Source organism: Solea solea, chromosome 10 (assembly GCF_958295425.1).
Source record: "Solea solea chromosome 10, fSolSol10.1, whole genome shotgun sequence".
Taxonomy (NCBI): domain Eukaryota; kingdom Metazoa; phylum Chordata; class Actinopteri; order Pleuronectiformes; family Soleidae; genus Solea; species Solea solea.
In genome coordinates, this window is record NC_081143.1 from 19667650 (window position 1) to 19687671 (window position 20022).

A 20022-nucleotide genomic window follows, 5' to 3' on the forward strand; every position below is an offset into this window, starting at 1 on the left:
TAGGTGGTAGGCACTTCTGTCAACACACTTCTATTTGTTAGTCTTTCTAATTTTATTCTTTTTGACATTAGCAATCAAGTCTTTTCAAACTTAGAAACAGCTCTATTTTTTGGTCATACAAATCCCCTCCTCCAAACCTCCTCCACCCAGATCCCTGTCAGGAATCCACCAAACCACTATGATGCTATAAATTCTTATGCAACCCCAGCCCTGGTTGTGGGAAATAGCCCTGCAATGCAGTGCAGTTATAAAATAGCAGCAGGCATTATGGGGGCTGCAGCTGAAACAAAATGCTGCTACTTCTTCCACCGCTCTGCACTGGTACTGAGACACTCTTTATCCTTAACCAGTAGGCTTCTCATTTTTCTTCGAGGGCAAATCGGTTTAATGCGTTGACAATTATTGTTAGAGGAAGCTGCAATATCTACATATTGACAAAACCATGCTGACTGTGTTTTATTGTGCTTTTGTTTAATGTATATTATCTATTCGTCTTATTACATGGTTCGAAAAACTTGTCTCTTAAGCACAAAACTTCAGATTGTCAAGCGGTCGAGTTGACTGATTGGTGAGCCTCACCTCCACACAGCAATCCTGTATGTGAGACAGTTAGAGCAGTTAGCAAACTCCATTTTAAACGTTGAATTGCACCTGTATCAGGCTCAAATTCATTGTGTATCACAATGAATTTGAGCTTCTTCTCTCCAGATGAAGGTTTTCATTCCTGAGCTGAGCACCTTTGTTTGTTTTTATTTTTATCATATTAATTGTATTTATTTTATCTATTCTTACTCTTGTCCTGGTGTCAGTGTCTTTTATTTATGTATTTATGATCATGATTTTTAGGTCTTTTTTATTTAGGAGATACAAAGTCATAATTATGAGATAAAAAGTCAAAATTATGAGATACAAAATCAGTAGTTCAATAGCAGTTCAATAGCAGCTCATGTGTGGTGTGGGGATACTGACACAGACATGGATTGCGAGTATAATTTTTTTTCATCAAGTGGCAGAAATGTATGGAAGCCCATTTCCGCCACTTGATGAAAAAAAATTATGAGATGCTAAGTCAAAATTATGAGATAAAAAAGTTGAAATTATGACATAGCTAAGTCATAATTATCAGATAAAAAGTTGAAATTATGAGATAAAAAGTCAAAATTATGAGACAAGAAGTGCGCATGCGCCTCAATGGCAGTGTTTTTGATGGTCCCTTCATTCATCATCTCGCTGGCCATGCTCACAATATGCAATCCTAAATGAGGTAACTAGAGGTTACTTTAGTTAGCTCGGACACAATCGTTAAGTCATTTAGTCTGTCGTTGCTGTTAATTAAATAAGAGTTGTGTTGTGTCCATAGACTGTGTGGAAAAGTTACTTAGGTGAAAAACGACAGAAAATCCAGGCTAGCAACGGTAGCTTCTTTATTAACAGGCTGCAGGTAAAAACACACCGTCAACAACAGACTCAGCTTCTTCTACACTTCAAGAGCCCTGTGTGGTCTGTAAGCTCCCCCTATAGGCATGAACAGGTTACAGCACCCTGTGAACATCAGTGGCGACACAATACAAAAGTACCTTCTTCTCACTGTACTTTTTTTAACACCATAAGTTGCTTCTTGCTTAAAATCCTTTCAAGGGTGCGCTTGCTTAGTAGAATCCCATGTGAATCCGCAAGCAAATGAAGGATTTCATTGTTGTAAAGCCACATTTGAAGTAGTCCTCAATATACTCGCGATCCATGTCTGTGTCGGTCTCCCCACACCACACATGAGCTGCTATTGAACTGCTGACTTTGTATCTCATAATTTCGACTTTATCTCATAATTTCAACTTAGTATCTCATCATTTTTTTTCATCAAGTGGCGGAAATGGGCTTCCATAGAAATGGGCTTCCATAATATGGGCTATATTATTATACTATATTATTGTACTATTGTACTGTAACATTTAGGATGATTCATCAGCAGACATTGAACATGTAATTACAGTGACTTTATTATTATTTTTCCTTGTTTGTTTTCCTAGCCTCATGTTTATGTAGGCAAGGGCCTCGATTTACGGAGGCCGCCATCTTGTGCCCCCATGTTTCTGGAGCAGCTTGAATCAGCCACAGCGTATTACGGTTTGTTATTTTTCCGGATGTGTTTTACTGTGAAGGGCCAAAGCATGATCAACACTGCCTGTCTGGTACTTGACGGTGTTCAGCACGGTGGTGATTTTGTGTGTATGAGTGAGTGAGTGAGTGTGTGGGTGGATGTGAGAGTACTGATAAGCCAGAGCAGAAGAGAAAGAAGTGCGTGAAACCATCGATACTTTCAGCTTAGCACAAGAACAACGTCTCTGGACACGTCAAGGTAAAGTGTGTTTTACAGCGAATCCGCCAGTTTGAAAATAATAACTAAAGCTAACGACTGGGATGTGCGTTTCGCCGGCTAACGCTAGCTGTAACTTTTACATAGCTATGGGGCGTTCAATGACTGCGTGTGTGATGTCGTCAACGTGTCCCGGTCTCTGTGTGGACATAACGGTATTAGTTAGTTATTCAACGACTATAACGGTATAGTGGACTTTAGCCTAGCATATCACCGTAACCGTAGCTCAATACTAGCTAAAGTCATTGTTCTGTTCGCAACGATCCCAAATACCCACGCTTGAAAAGATGCTGGCTTTAAATATTCGCCATAGCGCACTTCAACAATCTTGCCTCTAAAAGTCATGCTTTAGGTCACACTGAAGTGGATATTCAATACCAAACTTTTGTTCTACTGGCTGCACCAAAGGCGCCTTTATGGTATAGCTACTGAATAACGAGACGAGTGTGTGTTGGCGTATGAAACATAAAAGGTGACCACACTTCTAAATCATTTATTCATGTACAAATCTGTGTGTTTAAGAATGTGTCCAAATCATGATCGTCTGGTGTTAAATCATTTATTTAGTTACCTCGGCCATGTAGGTTATCTTTTAGTTTGTCTGTCCAGTTAACAACTTCCCGTCTACAGTTTTGATGAATCGGTTAAATGTTTTGTGATGGGTTCTTGTGATGTAAGAATTTGCCTAAATGTCTTCTGGATCCAGTGGATCTATATATATGTATGTGTATATATATATACATATATATATATATATATATATATATATATATATATATATATATATATGTATATATATATATATATATATATATAGGCAAATGTATATGTATATATGTATATATCTTTCTCCTTGTATACTCTTCCTCATATACAGGTTTAAGATTTTCTGTCCAGTATCATAGCACAGAATTCAGATACAGAGAGTTGATACATGAGTGCATCTGCATTAACAAAACTAAAGATGTTGACATGAGCACAGAAAGCCACATAGTAATTATGCTTGCACCCTTTTTCCAAAGTGACTCATAACTTCTTGCCCTGGGAGACACTTTGTACATCACAACTGTTTTGGGCACAGTCTAAAGAATTCTGTACTAAATTCAGGCAATTGAATATCAGTAATACTTTTATTTGTATATATTTTTTGGTAATTTGTACATTTGAAGAAATAATCTAAGGAGAAGAATATTGGCAGAATAAAGAACAAGGTTAGTTACCTTGAACTCTTAGTGGTGGTGTAAAGAGAGCAGACGCCTGAAGGTCTATGAACTTATTAAACAAACAGAAGTGATACACTGATGTTGGTTGTCCCCACTTAATCTGTTGTGTGGCTCATGATGATTATGTAGCGCCTCATTGGATGGTTGGTTCTTTGTTGGATTAAATGAAAAAAGTAATATAAAAGGCATGCAAAGTTATTTCTTTCAGCCAGTGTAGTAAACCACAGGGACCTCAAATTCTTCAGCAGATTGAGTGATTGGATTAAAAAAAGAAAACTGACTTGGCTGACTATGACTCTTTTTTTTGTTGTTTTTTTGTTAAATAACTGAATCCTGAATCATGAATCCATATCAGTATTCAGATGATCACCACCAACAATTAAATGTCTTGCTTGGGCCATAATCTACATCCCCACAACATTTCAAATCTGTCCTTTTTTTAAGCATGGCCAAAAACATAACCTTCTTGAAGAAGGTAACAACCCTAAATGTAGATCATCTCAATTAATGTGTGAAAATTGGTCATCATCTCTATAAAGTTTGAACAAACAACACTGTTCATTATGAGATGGTCAAAAGTATATGTGGAAGAGGGAAATTTAAATAAAAATGTGAAACAAAGTGTCTCCTACTATTAGGTTCAGACATAGCATCACACGTTAAGTAAAATTCTCTCTTAAAAAACACATACCTTTACTTCCTAATCTGTAGTCCCTTTAATCTGTAACACTTTAAGTGTTGCCATTGCAAAATAAGATGTATTTTATCCACCGCTAAGAGTTGTACATTGGTTTTTTTTTGTTCATCCTGTGCCAACCAGCCAATGTGTTTTTTATGGGTTCATACGGACAAACCGGAGACCGGCCGGTCTAGAGGCTTTACACAAAGACAACAAATATAATTCCCATTGATGCATGTCTGGCAGGATGCCACATCCACTCGCCCAGTCTCTTGCAGCTCCTCCCCCCCCACCCTGCATGTCTCCATTGCGGCTGTCGTCTCTTTCTCTTTTCCTTTACTGCTGCTCCATGTCTCTTACATGCTCCTCTTTTGTTTGCTAATGTGACTGGGCCAAATAAAAATTAAAAGGATCAAAGGCAATTGAGGTGTGGGATGGAAAGTCATTTGTGCACAAATCCTCACGTGAGTAATTTTTTGCCTCCTTCTTTGTCTTAATTTTGCTATTCTTTGATTCTTTTTTCTCTGTTTGTTTTTATCCTTTCTTCTATGTATGTTCAGTGCCTCTGCCTCTTTTCTGATTTCGCCTCTTCCAATGCTTTCTGCATGCACACCAACCCCCACAAGATGCCGGCGCCTGGTGCTGTCTTGTGATGCTAGTGTTGAAGTCACTGTGTGCTGAATGAGATTTAGCATAATTCACAAGACCTATTACAAGAGGGGGGTTTATTGTTTGTGTGTGACCTGATAGATGAACATTTTAAGAATGGCACAAAAGCAAAGATTGAATCTAAGTATTGCTCTTTGTGTTGTGACATTATTTTATTGTCTACTGTCCTGTGTTTAATAGAAGACTGCATTTGAACTCAGGTTTTTTAATTATGTTAAAAATGGGCTGTCCAACACTGTCCTGACCTGACTCTTACTCATTTTTGAATATGGATATGAAGTGAAATAAAGCTTAACTTAAATGCAGGGTTCGTACAGAGCCTTGAAAGTCTGGAAAATGCTTGATATTAAATATAGTGTTTTCAAGGTTTGAAATGCGCTTGAAATTTGAGCACTGTGCTGGAAAATGCTGGATTTACTATATATTGACAGTCGTAATTAATAAAATGTCTTCTGGAAATTAAAATAAAATTGGCGTAATGTTTTTGGGTTCCTGGTTGATATTTTATCTTGAAAGTGCTGTAAAGGTGCTTGAATTTTACTCTTAAAAAGCTGTACGAACCCTGTAAATGACACTTCATACTGTAAATGACTCTCTGTGTTGCACATTTTATCTGACTGTTGGCCATTATCAACAACATACAATAACAAATCTCTTTTCTGCTTTTTTGTCGGGGTCAACTACAGTAGAAGGAAAAATAAAAGGGGAAATGCTGAAATGGTATATAGGATATATACGGAAAAAAGCAGCTACCTCTCTGTCCCACACAGACTTTGAATGCTAACTGCATGAGCTCTCTATTGGATCGTCCTTTTCTCTTTTATATTCTAATAGCTTTGCTGACAGTTATCTTATTATGGCTCCTCTGAACAACCTGTGTCTTCTTCTTCTAATAATAATAATAACTAGGACTGCACGCAGTCATGACAGGGCCCACGTACCGGATGCAAGCGTCCCCACGTAAGTTGGGGAGTGCAGCAGTTCCCTGACCTCAATTCAAAATGACGACATCACTTTGGGTGAAGTTTGTGTCTGTAGACATGTTCATGGTCCGTCTCTCGTGACATATGAAGTTTTGAGGCGATCGGTCAATGTATGGCAAAGTTATAGGGCCTGTTTTCGTGGCTCGGGCCCTAATTACTGGCAGGATATACACTATGTACATGCTTGGGGTGTAATGAGATGTAATTCTGCCCTACATAGTAAACAAAATCGGTAAATTTATATCTTACATATAGACCAGTTGCATGAAAAAATGCTAAAACTGCCAGAATGTCAAAGTGTTGATTCTGTTTGCAAGGTGAACAGCTGTTGCCATTCTCTTTTGAATTAATCACAAGTGTTTTAAATTGTACTTGAATGTCCACACTGGCAAAGTTTAATTCAAAACCTGTTCTTAATTCTCCTCAAATACAGACAAAATTAAGTGACACGCAAACACAACAAGAGACACAGCTCACACACACACACCCTTATTTATTCAAGAAAGGTTGGATGACTTGCTTATTTATGTCAAAAACCCCAAAAAAGGGCTGGGGTACCCCTGAGCAAGGTACCCAACTCCCAATGCTCCCCGGGCGCTACTCAGTGTGGCAGCCCACTGCTCCTAATTCTAGGATGGGTCAAATGCAGAGAATAATCAGTCGCTCTGAGACTGAGAATAATTTCCCTAAGGGGATTAATAAAGTATCTAAAAAATTATGAATAAAAGAATATTTTGGCATAACACCCAAAACCCTATAAAAATGATAACATTATTGTGATGGTCCTACTACTCTAATATGGCCTACAGTGTTGAAGTTTTTTCTGGTTCTTGTCTGCCTGCCTGTGTTGCAGCTCAGCTATTGATCAGTAGGAATGGAAAGCATTAAGAACATTTGCACCACTGTGGGAACTCTTGCTATGTTTTTTCCCCTTGAATTCTTGTTTGTTCATACCCTTGTCAGTGACCCCCTCTGTTCATCCTTAATTCCCAGAAGTGCAAAGGAATGACACAGAGCATAGTCAGTCAGAGCTCAAACCTCAGTCTTTTCTTTTTTTTTAATCCAAGCACTCAATCTGCTGAAGAATTTGAGGTCCCTGTGGTTTACTACACTGGCTGAAAGAAAATAACTTTGCATGCCTCTTATATTACTTTTTTCAATTTAATCCAACAGAGAAGCACCCAGCCAAAGAGGCGCTACATAATCATCATGAGTCACACAACAGATTAAGTGGAGACAATCAACATTTATTCTTTAATTAAATAAAGATATGGGCCACAAGTGAAGAAACAAACAGGCGTGTATGTTATGTATCTGTGAAAACCTTCAGTGACTGAGGCTTAATCCCCTGACCATTTTGTCTGTAATTGTATCCTGGAAAGTTGGTTTAATAGATCTGACCGAGCTGAATGACATGATTACATGTTATTGTTTTTTTTAATCACCTTTACAGCTTAACAGCTCTTTGTTTGGGCCAATCTCTGGCTCAAAAAACTGACCTTGCTGATGATAATTAAGTGTGCAACTTGTGCAACAAGTTTGTCTATCTACAATCTCTGGCTCGTTTACAGCAGTATGTTATACATCTGCTCTTGGTCTATCTTCCATCTCTACCTGGCCCCTCCCTTTTTCTGTTCATCTTTCCCTTTTTTGTCCCCCCCTCTGTCCTCAATATTTCCTTTCACCCCAGCCGAGGCAGATGGCTGCAGATAAAAGCACGAGTCTGCTTCTGTTAAGAGTTTTTTCCCTCTCAACTGATTGCTGAGTGCTTGCTCATTGTGTGAACTGTTGGGTCTCTTTATAATATTGTAAGGTTTCTGCCTTTCTATGTAAAGTGCCTTGAGATTGTGTATGTTTTGAAGTGTCGCTTTACAAAAAAATATGATTTGATGTTTAATTATTGAAATGGTTCCTGATAATTTAACTAATCAATTAATTGTTAAAGTACTATATTACAGTAAAGAATCAATTTTCCCAACCAGATTTCCTCTTGTCATGCTGACCAGAGTGTATCCGACTGTTGCACTTCCATGCAAAGCTTTGTATGATGGCACATTTCTAACCTTGTCACAGCATGTTTTCTTTATGTAAAAATACATAACATGTTTAGCATAGCTTTGTTGTGTTTTCGTGCCTCAGCATCTGAATGTTTGGAAGGCCCAAGTGAGTATAAACTGTGGGTGGATTTGATTGTAAATAATGGATAATCTCATGTTTTACTGGATCTCAGTCTCTCCTCTGTGTTTGTTTCCTAGGAGCTTTACTATCAGAGAACGCGCAGTGAAAGGATGGAGAAAAAAGATGTGACCGAGCACAATTATGTATGCCCTTTTGTTTTTGTCTAAATATGAACATGGGAGCTTATTGTGGATTCTGTTGTTGATATGAGGCAGAAATACATGCACACACACGTATATCACGTTTATGGACATGGTAATAATCCTGCTGTTCTCAGTAATGGATCAATTACATACTTGATGTCGATCTAGTGTGTTTATTATAAAAATCAAATCGGCTAAAAACAATAAGTGCTGTCTGAATGTATTTTTTGGTTCATCTTCTTTTTATTGTAGTTGAAGAAGAAGCTCAGAGTGTGTGTGGCAACATGCAACAGAGCGGACTACTCCAAGCTAGCCCCTATCATGTGTGGCATCAAATCCCACCCTGATGACTTTGAACTGGAAGTCATGGTGCTTGGTTCACATCTCATTGATGACTATGGGTAAGAAACAAGTGGTGCCAAACAATATCCTGTTGCAGAGACCAGCTGAGAACCATCCACAGCTGATCAGCTGGGTTTATTTATTCAACTTAATTTTCAGGAACACATTTCGTTTGATCGAGCAGGATGGCTTTGAAATCGGCTCCAAGCTCCACACCATTGTAAGAGGAGAGGATGAAGCAGCCATGGTCGAGAGTGTTGGGCTGGCATTGGTGAAACTGCCTGATGTCTTACAGCGGTTGCATCCTGACATCCTCGTCATCCACGGTGACCGCTTTGATGCCCTGGCCTTGGCAACTGCTGCAGCACTGATGAACATTAGAATACTTCACGTGGAGGGGGGAGAGGTTAGCAGTAACTGTTTGAGAACATCCATCAAACCGTGAACTGTCATACTCTTTCTTTCCTTGTCCGTATACGTGTATGTACTTCCATTATTCTGCAATTAGGGTCTGTCCCAGACTATTGTCCTGCACATGCATACCTGATCTCATAGTCCTTCCCAGCTGTTTAAATTTCTTAACAAGAGTTCACCCTCATTTGTATGTCCTAGTATTCTTTTAGTGCTGAGATGTACAAGTGGGTACCTCCTTGCATAACCTCAAGCAAGTGCCCATGTTTAGCGTCCTGACTAAAAAAAGATTAGTGACAAGGGAATTGAGTACAATCAGCCAGGGGTGGAGTTGAACTTGCGACCATGATGTCTTTTGCACACAGGGTACCGGTCTTAACCACTGAGCCACTCCACCTCCTTGTGTATTCTGAAGGTGTACAGATGTGGAAAATATGACCCAGGCCTCATTGTTTAATGGTCGCGGTATTTGGAGCTAGACTCAGCTGATACTGGCCAAGAGAACATTTTACAAGTTGCCAGCATATCGCAAGGGTGACATAGATAGGCAAACAACTTTTCACATTCACATCTATAGCGGCTGATCAATATTAAACAGTTTCAAAACCAAGCCGCTGTAGGCTAAACACGGGAGCTTACTGATGCACACAAACGCGTGTAATTCTTAGTGGCTCTACCACTCTTATTATACACGCTTCAGATTAGAATGCTCATACTTACACATATAACACATGGAAACATAAATATGCATTGACGCTGTCAACAAAAGGCATCGCTCCATCGTGTACCCCTTACGTCATGACTGACGAACAGCAACCGGTGAACTGGTTAGAGTAACTTATTGCCACTAATTGCTACTCTCGATAGTGACACACCCATCACCCATGTGCGCACCAAATCCAGTTTTCAATAAGCAATTGATAAAATATGCGAAACCTACATTTATGGCTCATGAAAAATTTAGTGTCTCCAATTAACCTTAACTGCATGTCAGGAAGCCAGAGACTTCAGACAAAACCCACGCAGACACAGGGAGAACATGCAAACTCCAAACAGAAAGGCCAGGCTGGTCATCAGGTTGTATTTGTTTCTCGTCCAACATGGTCATGCTTTTTTTTCTCAGGTAAGTGGAACGATTGATGACTCAATCCGCCACGCCATCAGTAAACTGGCCCACTACCATGTATGCTGCACACCCAGAGCGGAGCAGTACCTCATTGCCATGTGTGAGGATCATTCTCGCATCTTGCTGGCTGGCTGTCCCTCATATGATAAGCTGTTGTCAACTTATCACAAAGATAACTACATGGATGTCATCAAGAGCTGGCTGGGTATGCATGGATGCTGTCACTAGAAAGAAATGCATTATAGTAAAAAAAAGAAGTAGTGTTTATTTGTGAAATGTGGTGTGTTTATATTACAGGTGACACTGTGCAGAAACATGACTACATTGTGGCTTTGCAGCACCCAGTCACCACAGACATCCAGCACTCTATTAAGATCTATGGACTGATGCTCGATGCCCTGCTCTCTTTTAACAAGAAGACGCTTATCCTCTTCCCGAACATCGATGCTGGTTCGTTTTACCCACTGGTCCCCTACTTGTTTTGGTTTTTTCTATGTTTGAGTGTTTGTCCAAGTACACATGTCATATTCTAATGTAGTAAAATTGATTATAATATTAAGTATCTATGTCTCTTGAATCGCCCCTTTTCCGCATGGAAACAGGCAGTAAGGAGATGGTGCGTGTGATGCGGAAAAAAGGCATCGAGCAGCACCCCAACTTCCGAGCGGTGAAGCATATTCCCTTTGAACAGTTCATCCAGCTGGTGTGCCACGCCGGCTGCATGATCGGAAACAGCAGCTGTGGAGTGCGAGAGGCCGGGGCCTTCGGCACAGCCGTAGTTAACCTGGGAACAAGGCAAACTGGCAGAGAGACAGGTGAGAAGTCAGATACTCTTTATTAATACTGACATGAATTGCTTGGGGTATTTGTAGATTTTATGCTGTCTCATACCAAAATATGAGTGAATAGTTTGAGTTTCAAATGGAGTTTTAGATATATGACTGTGATTCAGTATTCATTTTCACATATTGGTAATCTAAGCAATATTATTTTTTCAATGATAATGACCGTATTCTTATGACTTGTTCCCTTACTGCCAGGTGAAAATGTTATTCATGTCCGGGATGCTGATACTCACAATAAGATCTACCATGCTCTGGAACTGCAGTTTGGAAAGAGATATCCCTGGTATGGCCAAAGTTCTGTTAGTCTGTCTGGTTTGTAGCTATGCATGCTCTGAAAAGATTTCACACACACAGGTTCTCAACATGATTATATAAACATTGACATATTATGTTTGTTTAGATCCAGGTGTCTCATTGACTTATTGAGTTGGAAAAACACACTATTTATCATCAGTGTATGTAAGTCTGTCACAGTAATAACTCAAGGCAACTCCTCCATTACATTTGTTGGTTTAGCAGTGCCATATTGACATACAGTGTAAATATTTCCCTATGCAAAAAATATGTGAAACATGTAAAGTAGATGTTACTGATAAAATCCGTATTTGTCTTAATATTAAAAAATATAATTACAAAACAACGAAGCTGGTGGTACCATAAGGCTTTTGTGCAGTACTCATAAATTGTATGAATTATTTAATAGATATTAACACACAATCTCCAGTGATGATAAGCATTTTAACATGTGAGTTGTTAAATGGATAAGTGGATATGCAGCATGGATGTGCTTGCTTTCTTTCTTTAAAATTAGATTAGACCAAGGCTCTCTGATTTCTGTCTACATCAAGTTTCCTCACAATTTTGTGGAAATTTTTATATTATATCATAATATGGGCACTTCATACATCCTAAAATGGGATTTTATTTATGTGTTGTTGTTTTTTTTTTAAGTTGGATTTCTGTTTCTCATCAGTGGCAAGATTTATGGTGATGGCAATGCAGTGACTCGTATTCTCAAGTTTCTGCGCACCATTGACCTGGACGAGCCCCTGCAGAAGACCTTCTGTTTCCCCCCAGTGAAAGACTCCTTCTCCCAAGACATTGATCACATCCTGGAGACACAGAGTGCTCTGGCAGTTGACCTGGGAGGGACCAACCTCAGAGTGGCTATTGTATGCATGAAGGTAGGCTTTACTGACTGTTACTATTTTGATGTGGCTGTATTTTAATGGGCATTAAGTATTTAGCATAATGATATTTGCATCTATTCACAAAGATATGAGGTAATGATGTGTCACTTTCACTGACCTCACTGTGCAGGGTAAGATATTGAAGAAATATACTCAGCCTAATCCAAAGACCTTTGAGGATAGGATGCAGCTCTTATTGAAGATGTGCTTTGAAGCCATGTGGGAGGCTGTGTGCCTCAACTGCAGAATACTAGGAGTTGGTATGTGAAAATACACAAATACGAATATCTTAATCATGTTGTTATGACCAAACATGCACTCACATTCCTTTTTGAATAGTATACTCATTTTAAATATTTTCACACCGTTCTGTCCAAATATGTCATTGATATCTCAGGGGTGTCCACGGGTGGACGAGTAAACCCGCAAGAAGGGGTGGTCCTGCACTCAACAAAGCTGATCCAGGAATGGTCCACAATTGACCTCCGAACACCCATTTCGGACGCCATGCACCTCCCCGTCTGGGTCGACAATGATGGCAACTGTGCTGCACTGGCTGAGAAGAAGTTTGGCCACGGCAAAGGAGTGGAGAACTTTGTGACAATCATCACAGGCACAGGTGACAATGCAGCAGGATTTGAAAATTGCATGAATCCAGTTGTTTTTTTTGGAATGTTGGTGAGTTTGTGAGCAGTTGAACTGACTTATTTCACTTTTGGGAGTTTCCCTATTGACTGTTACTAAATGAGTTAGCAAAAAGATGTATGTAGAAATGGCGACATACTGGACAAACCTCAGCTACTTTGTAGTGAAGATATTTGCAAAAATGCATATATACAAATGAGAAACAAACTGCGGTGTGTTTCTTCTGTTCAGAGAGTGGCAGAGGCACAGGTTTCTTATACAGGTAGAGGCTGTATGGTGTGTATAATAATAATAATGTGATGGTTTGCAATGTCAATATTACCAGGACTTATTGTCCATTGTCCATGTGTCCTGTTCACCTCCTGCCACACGTCAATACTGAATACACAATTGGGAGTGTGTATGCAGAGTGGGTGGATCAAATAAATAATGATTATTTTAACTCCATAGGTTTTATTATTAACACCTACTTTTTTTTATTTAAAAGGACTCTTGTCTTGAACAATCTAGAGACATAGTGACTAAAAAGGAGAGATGATGTCTCAGTAGAATAAAAAAATGCAGTAGAATATGGGAAATCGCATCTACCAGATTCAAAATTTTGTGGGGGAGGAAACCTAGACCCCCCTTCCCGTATACACCCACTCTTGAACAAATAGGGTGGTCCTTCCCTAGGCATCTGTGCTCAGGGAATAATAGTTCATAATCCGTATGTATTAATACAATTGGTAATTGCTATAGTGTGACATTTGTGTCAATAATCATCACACACAGATGAGTCTGTGTGGTTGGAGGGGGAGCCCCCAAATCAAATTCTGCTTAGGGCCCCCTAAAGGCTGGGGCACTGCAAACACCATACAACAAACAACCAAAACCAAACAACACAGTAACATACTGGCATTTACACACAGCAGTAAACAAGAAAAACCGGATAGTGGCGAAAAGGGGCAAAAGTAAAACATAAGCTGTCTGCAGCTGTATCGGAGAAACCGCATCACACACAGGTGGTGCGTTCAAGACAGTAGGAATGCTATGGTAAGTTCACTAACGCAGGACATATCAAACTTATAAGAAAAACTGACTATTATCAGTCGGTTTCTTTTATGTTTACTTGTCACATTTACACATGCAACAGTTAGGGGGTTGCCGAGCATGCCTGAAAGTAACCTTTATCCGTAGTACGCTTACACCAAATGTGCCGCCAATTTGTCCAGAAATGAAATTGCATATAAAATTAATGCAAAAACGTGAATAGATATAAATTTAGCTTCATGAGCACCGGGTAACGTGAATAACAAATCTTCAAAGACAAACAATTTGAGTAATTTTCTTCACTCTCAAGTTGAAATTTCAGAACATGATTGATAGATTTACAGTACATGACATGATCTAATTTTTGACATATCACAGCGGTAAAAGCTGAAAAGTATACATGTGATTGTGTGATTAAAATAAATAAGGAGACTTTTTTCATTTTAAATTTGGCAATAAGATATAAATGACTGAAAACAATAAACATTGAAAAAAATTTAAATATTATTTCCTGCCTCTGGAATTAATTATATGTTGGAAAATAATGGCTGTTTTATTTTTATGTGTTGATCAGAAGTATGATTTAAGATTTTAGTGGGCCATAGAAGAATTTAATTTGGCCACAGCATTTTTTTTAGTTTGGAATGGCTGACCTTAAATATTTTGATTATGATTTATGATTCCTTTCAGTTGTTTTTTGAATTATCTTAATCATTAATCATTCTGGTAAAATGGTGATATTGGTTGCACTGAGTTCCATGTAGTAAATTAGACCTCTCGCTTAATTGCCTTGACTGTCAAGGAAAATAAATACATCATGTCTTTGTCTCTGTCTGTAGGTATTGGTGGAGGAATTATCCACCACAGTGAGCTGGTCCATGGCAGCACCTTCTGCGCTGCAGAGCTGGGTCACATCATGGTTTCATTAGAAGGCCCCGAGTGTTCATGTGGCAGCCGTGGATGCATAGAGGCCTATGCGTCTGGGATGGCCCTGCAGAGAGAGGCTAAAAGGCTGCACGACGGTAAGAGTTTTATAGTAATATCTGTGTTTTTGAGGAATGGGCTGAGACTGAGTGAACACCTATGAGTAGACTGAGAGTGTAAGGTGTGTCTTATACACATTGTATCTACAATTGATGCCATAGAGCGCAGACCCTATATAGTTTGTAAAGTGTTTACCATCACTGTTGTGGTGTTGGAGAAGTCTTTACTGTGGATTAAATGCACAGTGCTATAGCATCGCTTAGTCAAAGCAGTAACAAAGGACCTAGTTTGATGACGCTGGGAAGCAACACGGGATCATGGGCATTGTTGCCTTTTTGTCTTGCGTGGTTCCCCCGTTCCTCTTTGCCATGATCTGTGACAAATGCACACAGTAAAATGAAAATGCATAAGACAATACAATGGTTACATCGTGGTACCAACTATTTCCTACCTCACGCCGACTTTTCATAGGGGGTTTACCCCAGAAGTAATAGCAGAGACTGGTAAAGCAGATGATGTCAGAAAGAAATACAGATCTTCTATCAGTTTACAACAGTGTTGCAAACATCTCATCAGTCTTATCGTTTGTAGACATTTTATTACAGGGATGTTTAATAATTTAACTGTTCATTTCTGGTTGGGAGAAGACAAAAAAATCCATTAAGTATGGCTATCTGGGCACTAAGATGCCCAGGAGCATTGGAATAACGAGACACTTGAATCAGAAAACACTACATCTTCTGTACTCCATGCTTATTTTACCATATATGTTCTATTGTGTGGAAGTTTGGGGAAACACCTACAGGAGGACCTTACAAAAGATTTGCACGCTGCAAAAAAGAGCAATCATGCCGTTGAATTTATGGACATTGTCACATGTTAAAACGGCACTAATTGTGTTTAAAGTAAAACAAAATCATTTACCAGATAATATACAAAAAATTACTATATATATATATGAGTTTGTATATATGTATGTGTATATGTGTGTTTATGTATATCTTGTTTTATTTTTTTGTATTAGTCAGTTTATTGTTGTACAATATGATGTTACATTGTTGTATTGTATTGTTGTATGTTGTTGTATGACCTACATTGTTTTAAGCAGTGTGCATACATACAGTGTATCTATACATATTCAATTGTGTAATTATATGATATTGTAAAGTGGGGGCAGGACCAAAAAAGCACTATGCTTCTGCCTGCTCCTTCTTGAATGCGTAGGTTTTTTGTTGTTGTGCTTAACAGAATCAATCAGAATTGATTCATCTGCCTTTATTTTTTCTGTCACAGTATGTTGATTGTTTTAGATAAATAAAACAATCTAAATCAAATCTCGTTATTAGACATATAATTTACATACCCTAGGTTGCATAATATCTTACTTGAGTGTTGGTGTGTCTCTTTCAGAGGACCTGCTGAAGGTGGAGGGGATGGATATGAAGCTTTCTGAGCCGGTCACTGCTGCCCACCTCATCACTGCAGCCGGTTTGGGCAACCCTAAAGCCGATGCTATTCTGAACAAGGGTGAGAGCACAGACCACACACACAAAACAAATTCTGCTCAAAGCTCAAACTAGTAAATGAACCAGGGAACGGAAATAAATAAAATAATGATTTATTTATTTCTACATTTATTTTTTCTGTATTTAGGTGTGGTATGATAATGAGATATATACGTCTATAGGGGCCTGGGGCTCAGTCTAATGCAGTATTGGTTACAGGCGTGTGAGGACTCAGTTATACAACTTCTGCCTGCCAGAGAACAGGCAGTGCTCAGATTGTAGATCTGGTTTTATGCAGGTGAACATAAAAGTGCACACGCGCCACAGTTCTCCTAAGTACACATTCACACTGTCACAGTCGGGTTTGTTGTGTTTTAGCCTGTTGAACGTTATTAACCGAAGGCTAACTGTAGTCACTACTATACTATATAAATATATCTTCCATCCGTCTTCTACTGCAATATCCTCCACATGAGGGTCGCCTGGGGAGCTTTGCCAATCTCAGCTAACATAGGGCGATAGGGGGGGTAATCCCTGGACAGTTCACCAGTCTATCACAGGGCAACATGCATAGACAAACTATATAAATATATAATGATATATAAATAAAGTTTTTTATTTATTTCTAAATGCATTTATTCATTTATTTAAAGATTTGTAATTTTTATATCCTCCACATTGCAGTAGTGTTTACCTAATTGATTGATTCCATCTTGGGCATTAGTGGACACACACATGCAAGTGCTTGCAGTTCCCCATGTATGATGGTGGTGTGAACCACAGTCTGTATATTAAAAATAATGGATGTAGGCTTCTGGGTTCCTTCTAAAAACAACCAGGAATATTTTGAGTTGCCAGTAAGGGCGACTCCGCTGGTTGGAAAATAATTTACAGGGAAGTCTATGTGAAAATACTAGTTTCCACTTGATTTATAGCGTCAGTGAACATTTTCCTGGCAATGGAAATGCGATTTTGGAGGCTTCAAAATGGAAGTTCAGATTCTTTCTCTGACGTCATGACTGGTTGCCACTTGGTGTGAACTTTACGTAATACTTAACGCTGCCCACTTGTTATCAGATTTCTCAGTGCGCATGTTAATACCATGTCTGAATGGTGTTTATGGGATCTTGTTGTCTATGTGGACAGTAAAAACGTGTGAGTGAGCAAGCATGAAGCAAAATCTGCTGCACTGAGCTCTACAAGAAAGTAATGGACACACAACATCAAGTTAGAAGTCTCCGGTGATAATATTAGAAGTGTAAGAAAAACGGAGTCATTATTAAACTGTGGTGGGACAAATTATAATATGGTGCACCGCCACAGTCTTGATAATGAATGATGAACAATGGTGCAGTCCATTGCCGAGAAAAATTCACTGACAATAATTAAACATGCTTGTAAAAATGTTTTTATCTTTGTGTCTGCAGCCTGCACAGCTCTAGGTGTGGGCATCATCAACATCCTCCACATAGTAAACCCCTCTCTTGTGATTCTATCTGGAGTCTTGGCTTCTTACTACCAGAACCCAGTGCAGCACATTGTCCATGGGAGAGCTCTCCTCTCTGCACAGAGCATCAAAGTTGTCACATCAGACTTGGAGGACCCTGCATTACTTGGAGCTGCTAGCATGGTGCTAGATTACACAACAAGAAGAACATACTGAAGGCTATACTACTAGTCCTGGTTTACTGAGAACCAGTTTCAATGATATGATTGCAAGACAGAAAAGATAGTACAACCATAACTCATTTAAATTTAAAATAAAATTTATAGCATACATTTTGAATAATGAAGGAGGTGGGGGCATGTGGTAAAAAATCTGATATTTAAAAAAGAAAAAGTAATTTTATTTTGCTGCTTGTTGATAACCTAAAAGAGTTGCAGTTTTCTTGTGTTGACCACAAAAATTCAAATTGCTTTAGGAGTGAGAGGTTAAACAGATTAAGCCTGAATACTTCATGTGTAAAGTGAGTTGAATGCACAGGCCAGTAATCTGTCTGTCTACTGTTCTTATGTAAGAACACTTTCAGGACAGGCTTCAAACACTTTACTTGTAATGTAATGTGGTTTTGAGCATGAATATTCAATTATTTGATTATTCGTTGGAAGTCAGTCAGTTTATGTGACTTTGCATAGTCATATTAAAAAGATGAGACAAAATTGAAAAAAAATCTTCCTTACTCCAATGACTACCTATTATGTGGTGCATCAGCAGCAAGCATTTAGTTAGTGGACTGCATGGAGAAGCTTGTTTCAGTTGTGACCAAAAATATTACTGAAACACACTGCTTCTCTATTCACTGTCAACACTTTGTTACACATTTATTTTCATCTTGTATGGATAATTTGTACTAAATTTTCATTTAAGAGTGACCGTCCAATTACTCTGTCATATATCCATGTTTTGTAATTCATTAAATTATTTAAGGTGTAATGCTTTAAGAACAGTAGTTAGTTAGATAGTTAGTTATCACTGCTATTGCTGCTACATTATGGCAAGGGTGAATTATCTGTCTGAATCAGGTTACGTTTTAAATTCTTTGTTTTACATTGTATTACTGCATACGTTACAAATATTTTACTGAGTGAATGTTTGCTTCATGTGTTTTGGGAAATATGTTACTACGCAGGTCCTGTGATTTATGCTGTTACATCGGTCATGTCGGTCAAGTTTAAAGTTTTAAACGCACGTCCGTGTCAAATAATTGTTTTTTGTTCATCCAATTTAATTTTAAGCAGCCTTTGTGTTTCATTTGTACAAAGACTATCATTATCATAGGAAAATTCAACATAAAAATGTGTTTTAATGAGGCATTTACAGCCTTTCCATATGTGTAATGAAAAATGTTTTTAAAGAGAAGAAATACCAATCTCATTGTGGGGTGATTTATTTTCTTGGGACCAGTAGAAGAAAAGTTTCAACTGAGCTGCTTGTTTTTTTGGGGTTTTTTTTCAATTGCACACTGCCTGTAACATTAGTCAGAGCACATTGAATGAGTCTCCTGGATATTTATACTGACAAAATTACATTCATGTCCCATTTTCACTGGTGCTAATGGGACTTGAAAAATCCATTATCACCACACTGGCTTTTGCACTCGGTATAAGCTAGAGCTCCAACAGAGTTGTAATATCTGGATCTTCTACTTAAAAACAGTCAAGTCAATTCAAAACATGGTACTTTTCCACTTACTCATGTGAGTTATTAGGAATTGTACAGTTACAGGATATTATGTTATATTGATATTTTGTTGATGTTACTTTTTAATTCCCAAAATAACATCCCTCTAACACATTTGCAAAAGTCTAATAAACATTTACCAGTTTAAAAAGTTTTTGGTTTTTTTTGAGACTGCAGGTTGTACCAGAAGAAATATCACCCAAACTTTTGTGCATCAGGGAACTGCAGGGGCTTTCACATACCAGAAAGGATATTGTGCTTTTTTGTGCAGTGAGCTGTGCAGTTCAGAGCTCTCTGGCTGCTGTAGAAACATGGCAGTGCACAATGGTGTCCTCCGTAAAGTAAGGCCATTGACTTACGTACACCGAAGGCTTATTTTTAAGGCTATGGAAACCTTTTTATTTATTTATTTATTTATTTGAAAGTGATAATATAATTATACAAACATACTTATGGATAGTATGCCAACTTTGTGCCAATATACCCTCCTAAATGTTACATGCTGGACCTTT

At 38.5% G+C, this 20022-nt stretch overlaps 1 protein-coding gene across 2 annotated transcripts; it reads left to right on the top strand.

Annotated features, from left to right (window-relative positions):
• The first annotated feature begins 2154 nt into the window (after window positions 1–2154).
• On the top strand, window positions 2155–19661 carry gne (glucosamine (UDP-N-acetyl)-2-epimerase/N-acetylmannosamine kinase). Of its 2 annotated transcripts, none has more exons than XM_058640444.1 (14): window positions 2155–2356; window positions 8184–8249; window positions 8502–8650; window positions 8751–8997; window positions 10126–10333; window positions 10426–10578; window positions 10731–10943; window positions 11169–11256; window positions 11947–12157; window positions 12294–12423; window positions 12561–12782; window positions 14680–14862; window positions 16235–16351; window positions 17757–19661. In XM_058640444.1, the coding sequence occupies exons 2-14, from the start codon at window positions 8217–8219 to the stop codon at window positions 17990–17992; spliced, it is 2190 nt and encodes a 729-aa protein (XP_058496427.1). In that variant the 5' UTR covers window positions 2155–2356; window positions 8184–8216; the 3' UTR covers window positions 17993–19661. The 2 variants fall into 2 exon arrangements, with proteins under 2 accessions (XP_058496427.1, XP_058496426.1); XM_058640443.1 differs by lacking the exon at window positions 2155–2356 and adding an exon at window positions 4547–4740.
• Window positions 19662–20022: the final 361 nt, after the last annotated feature.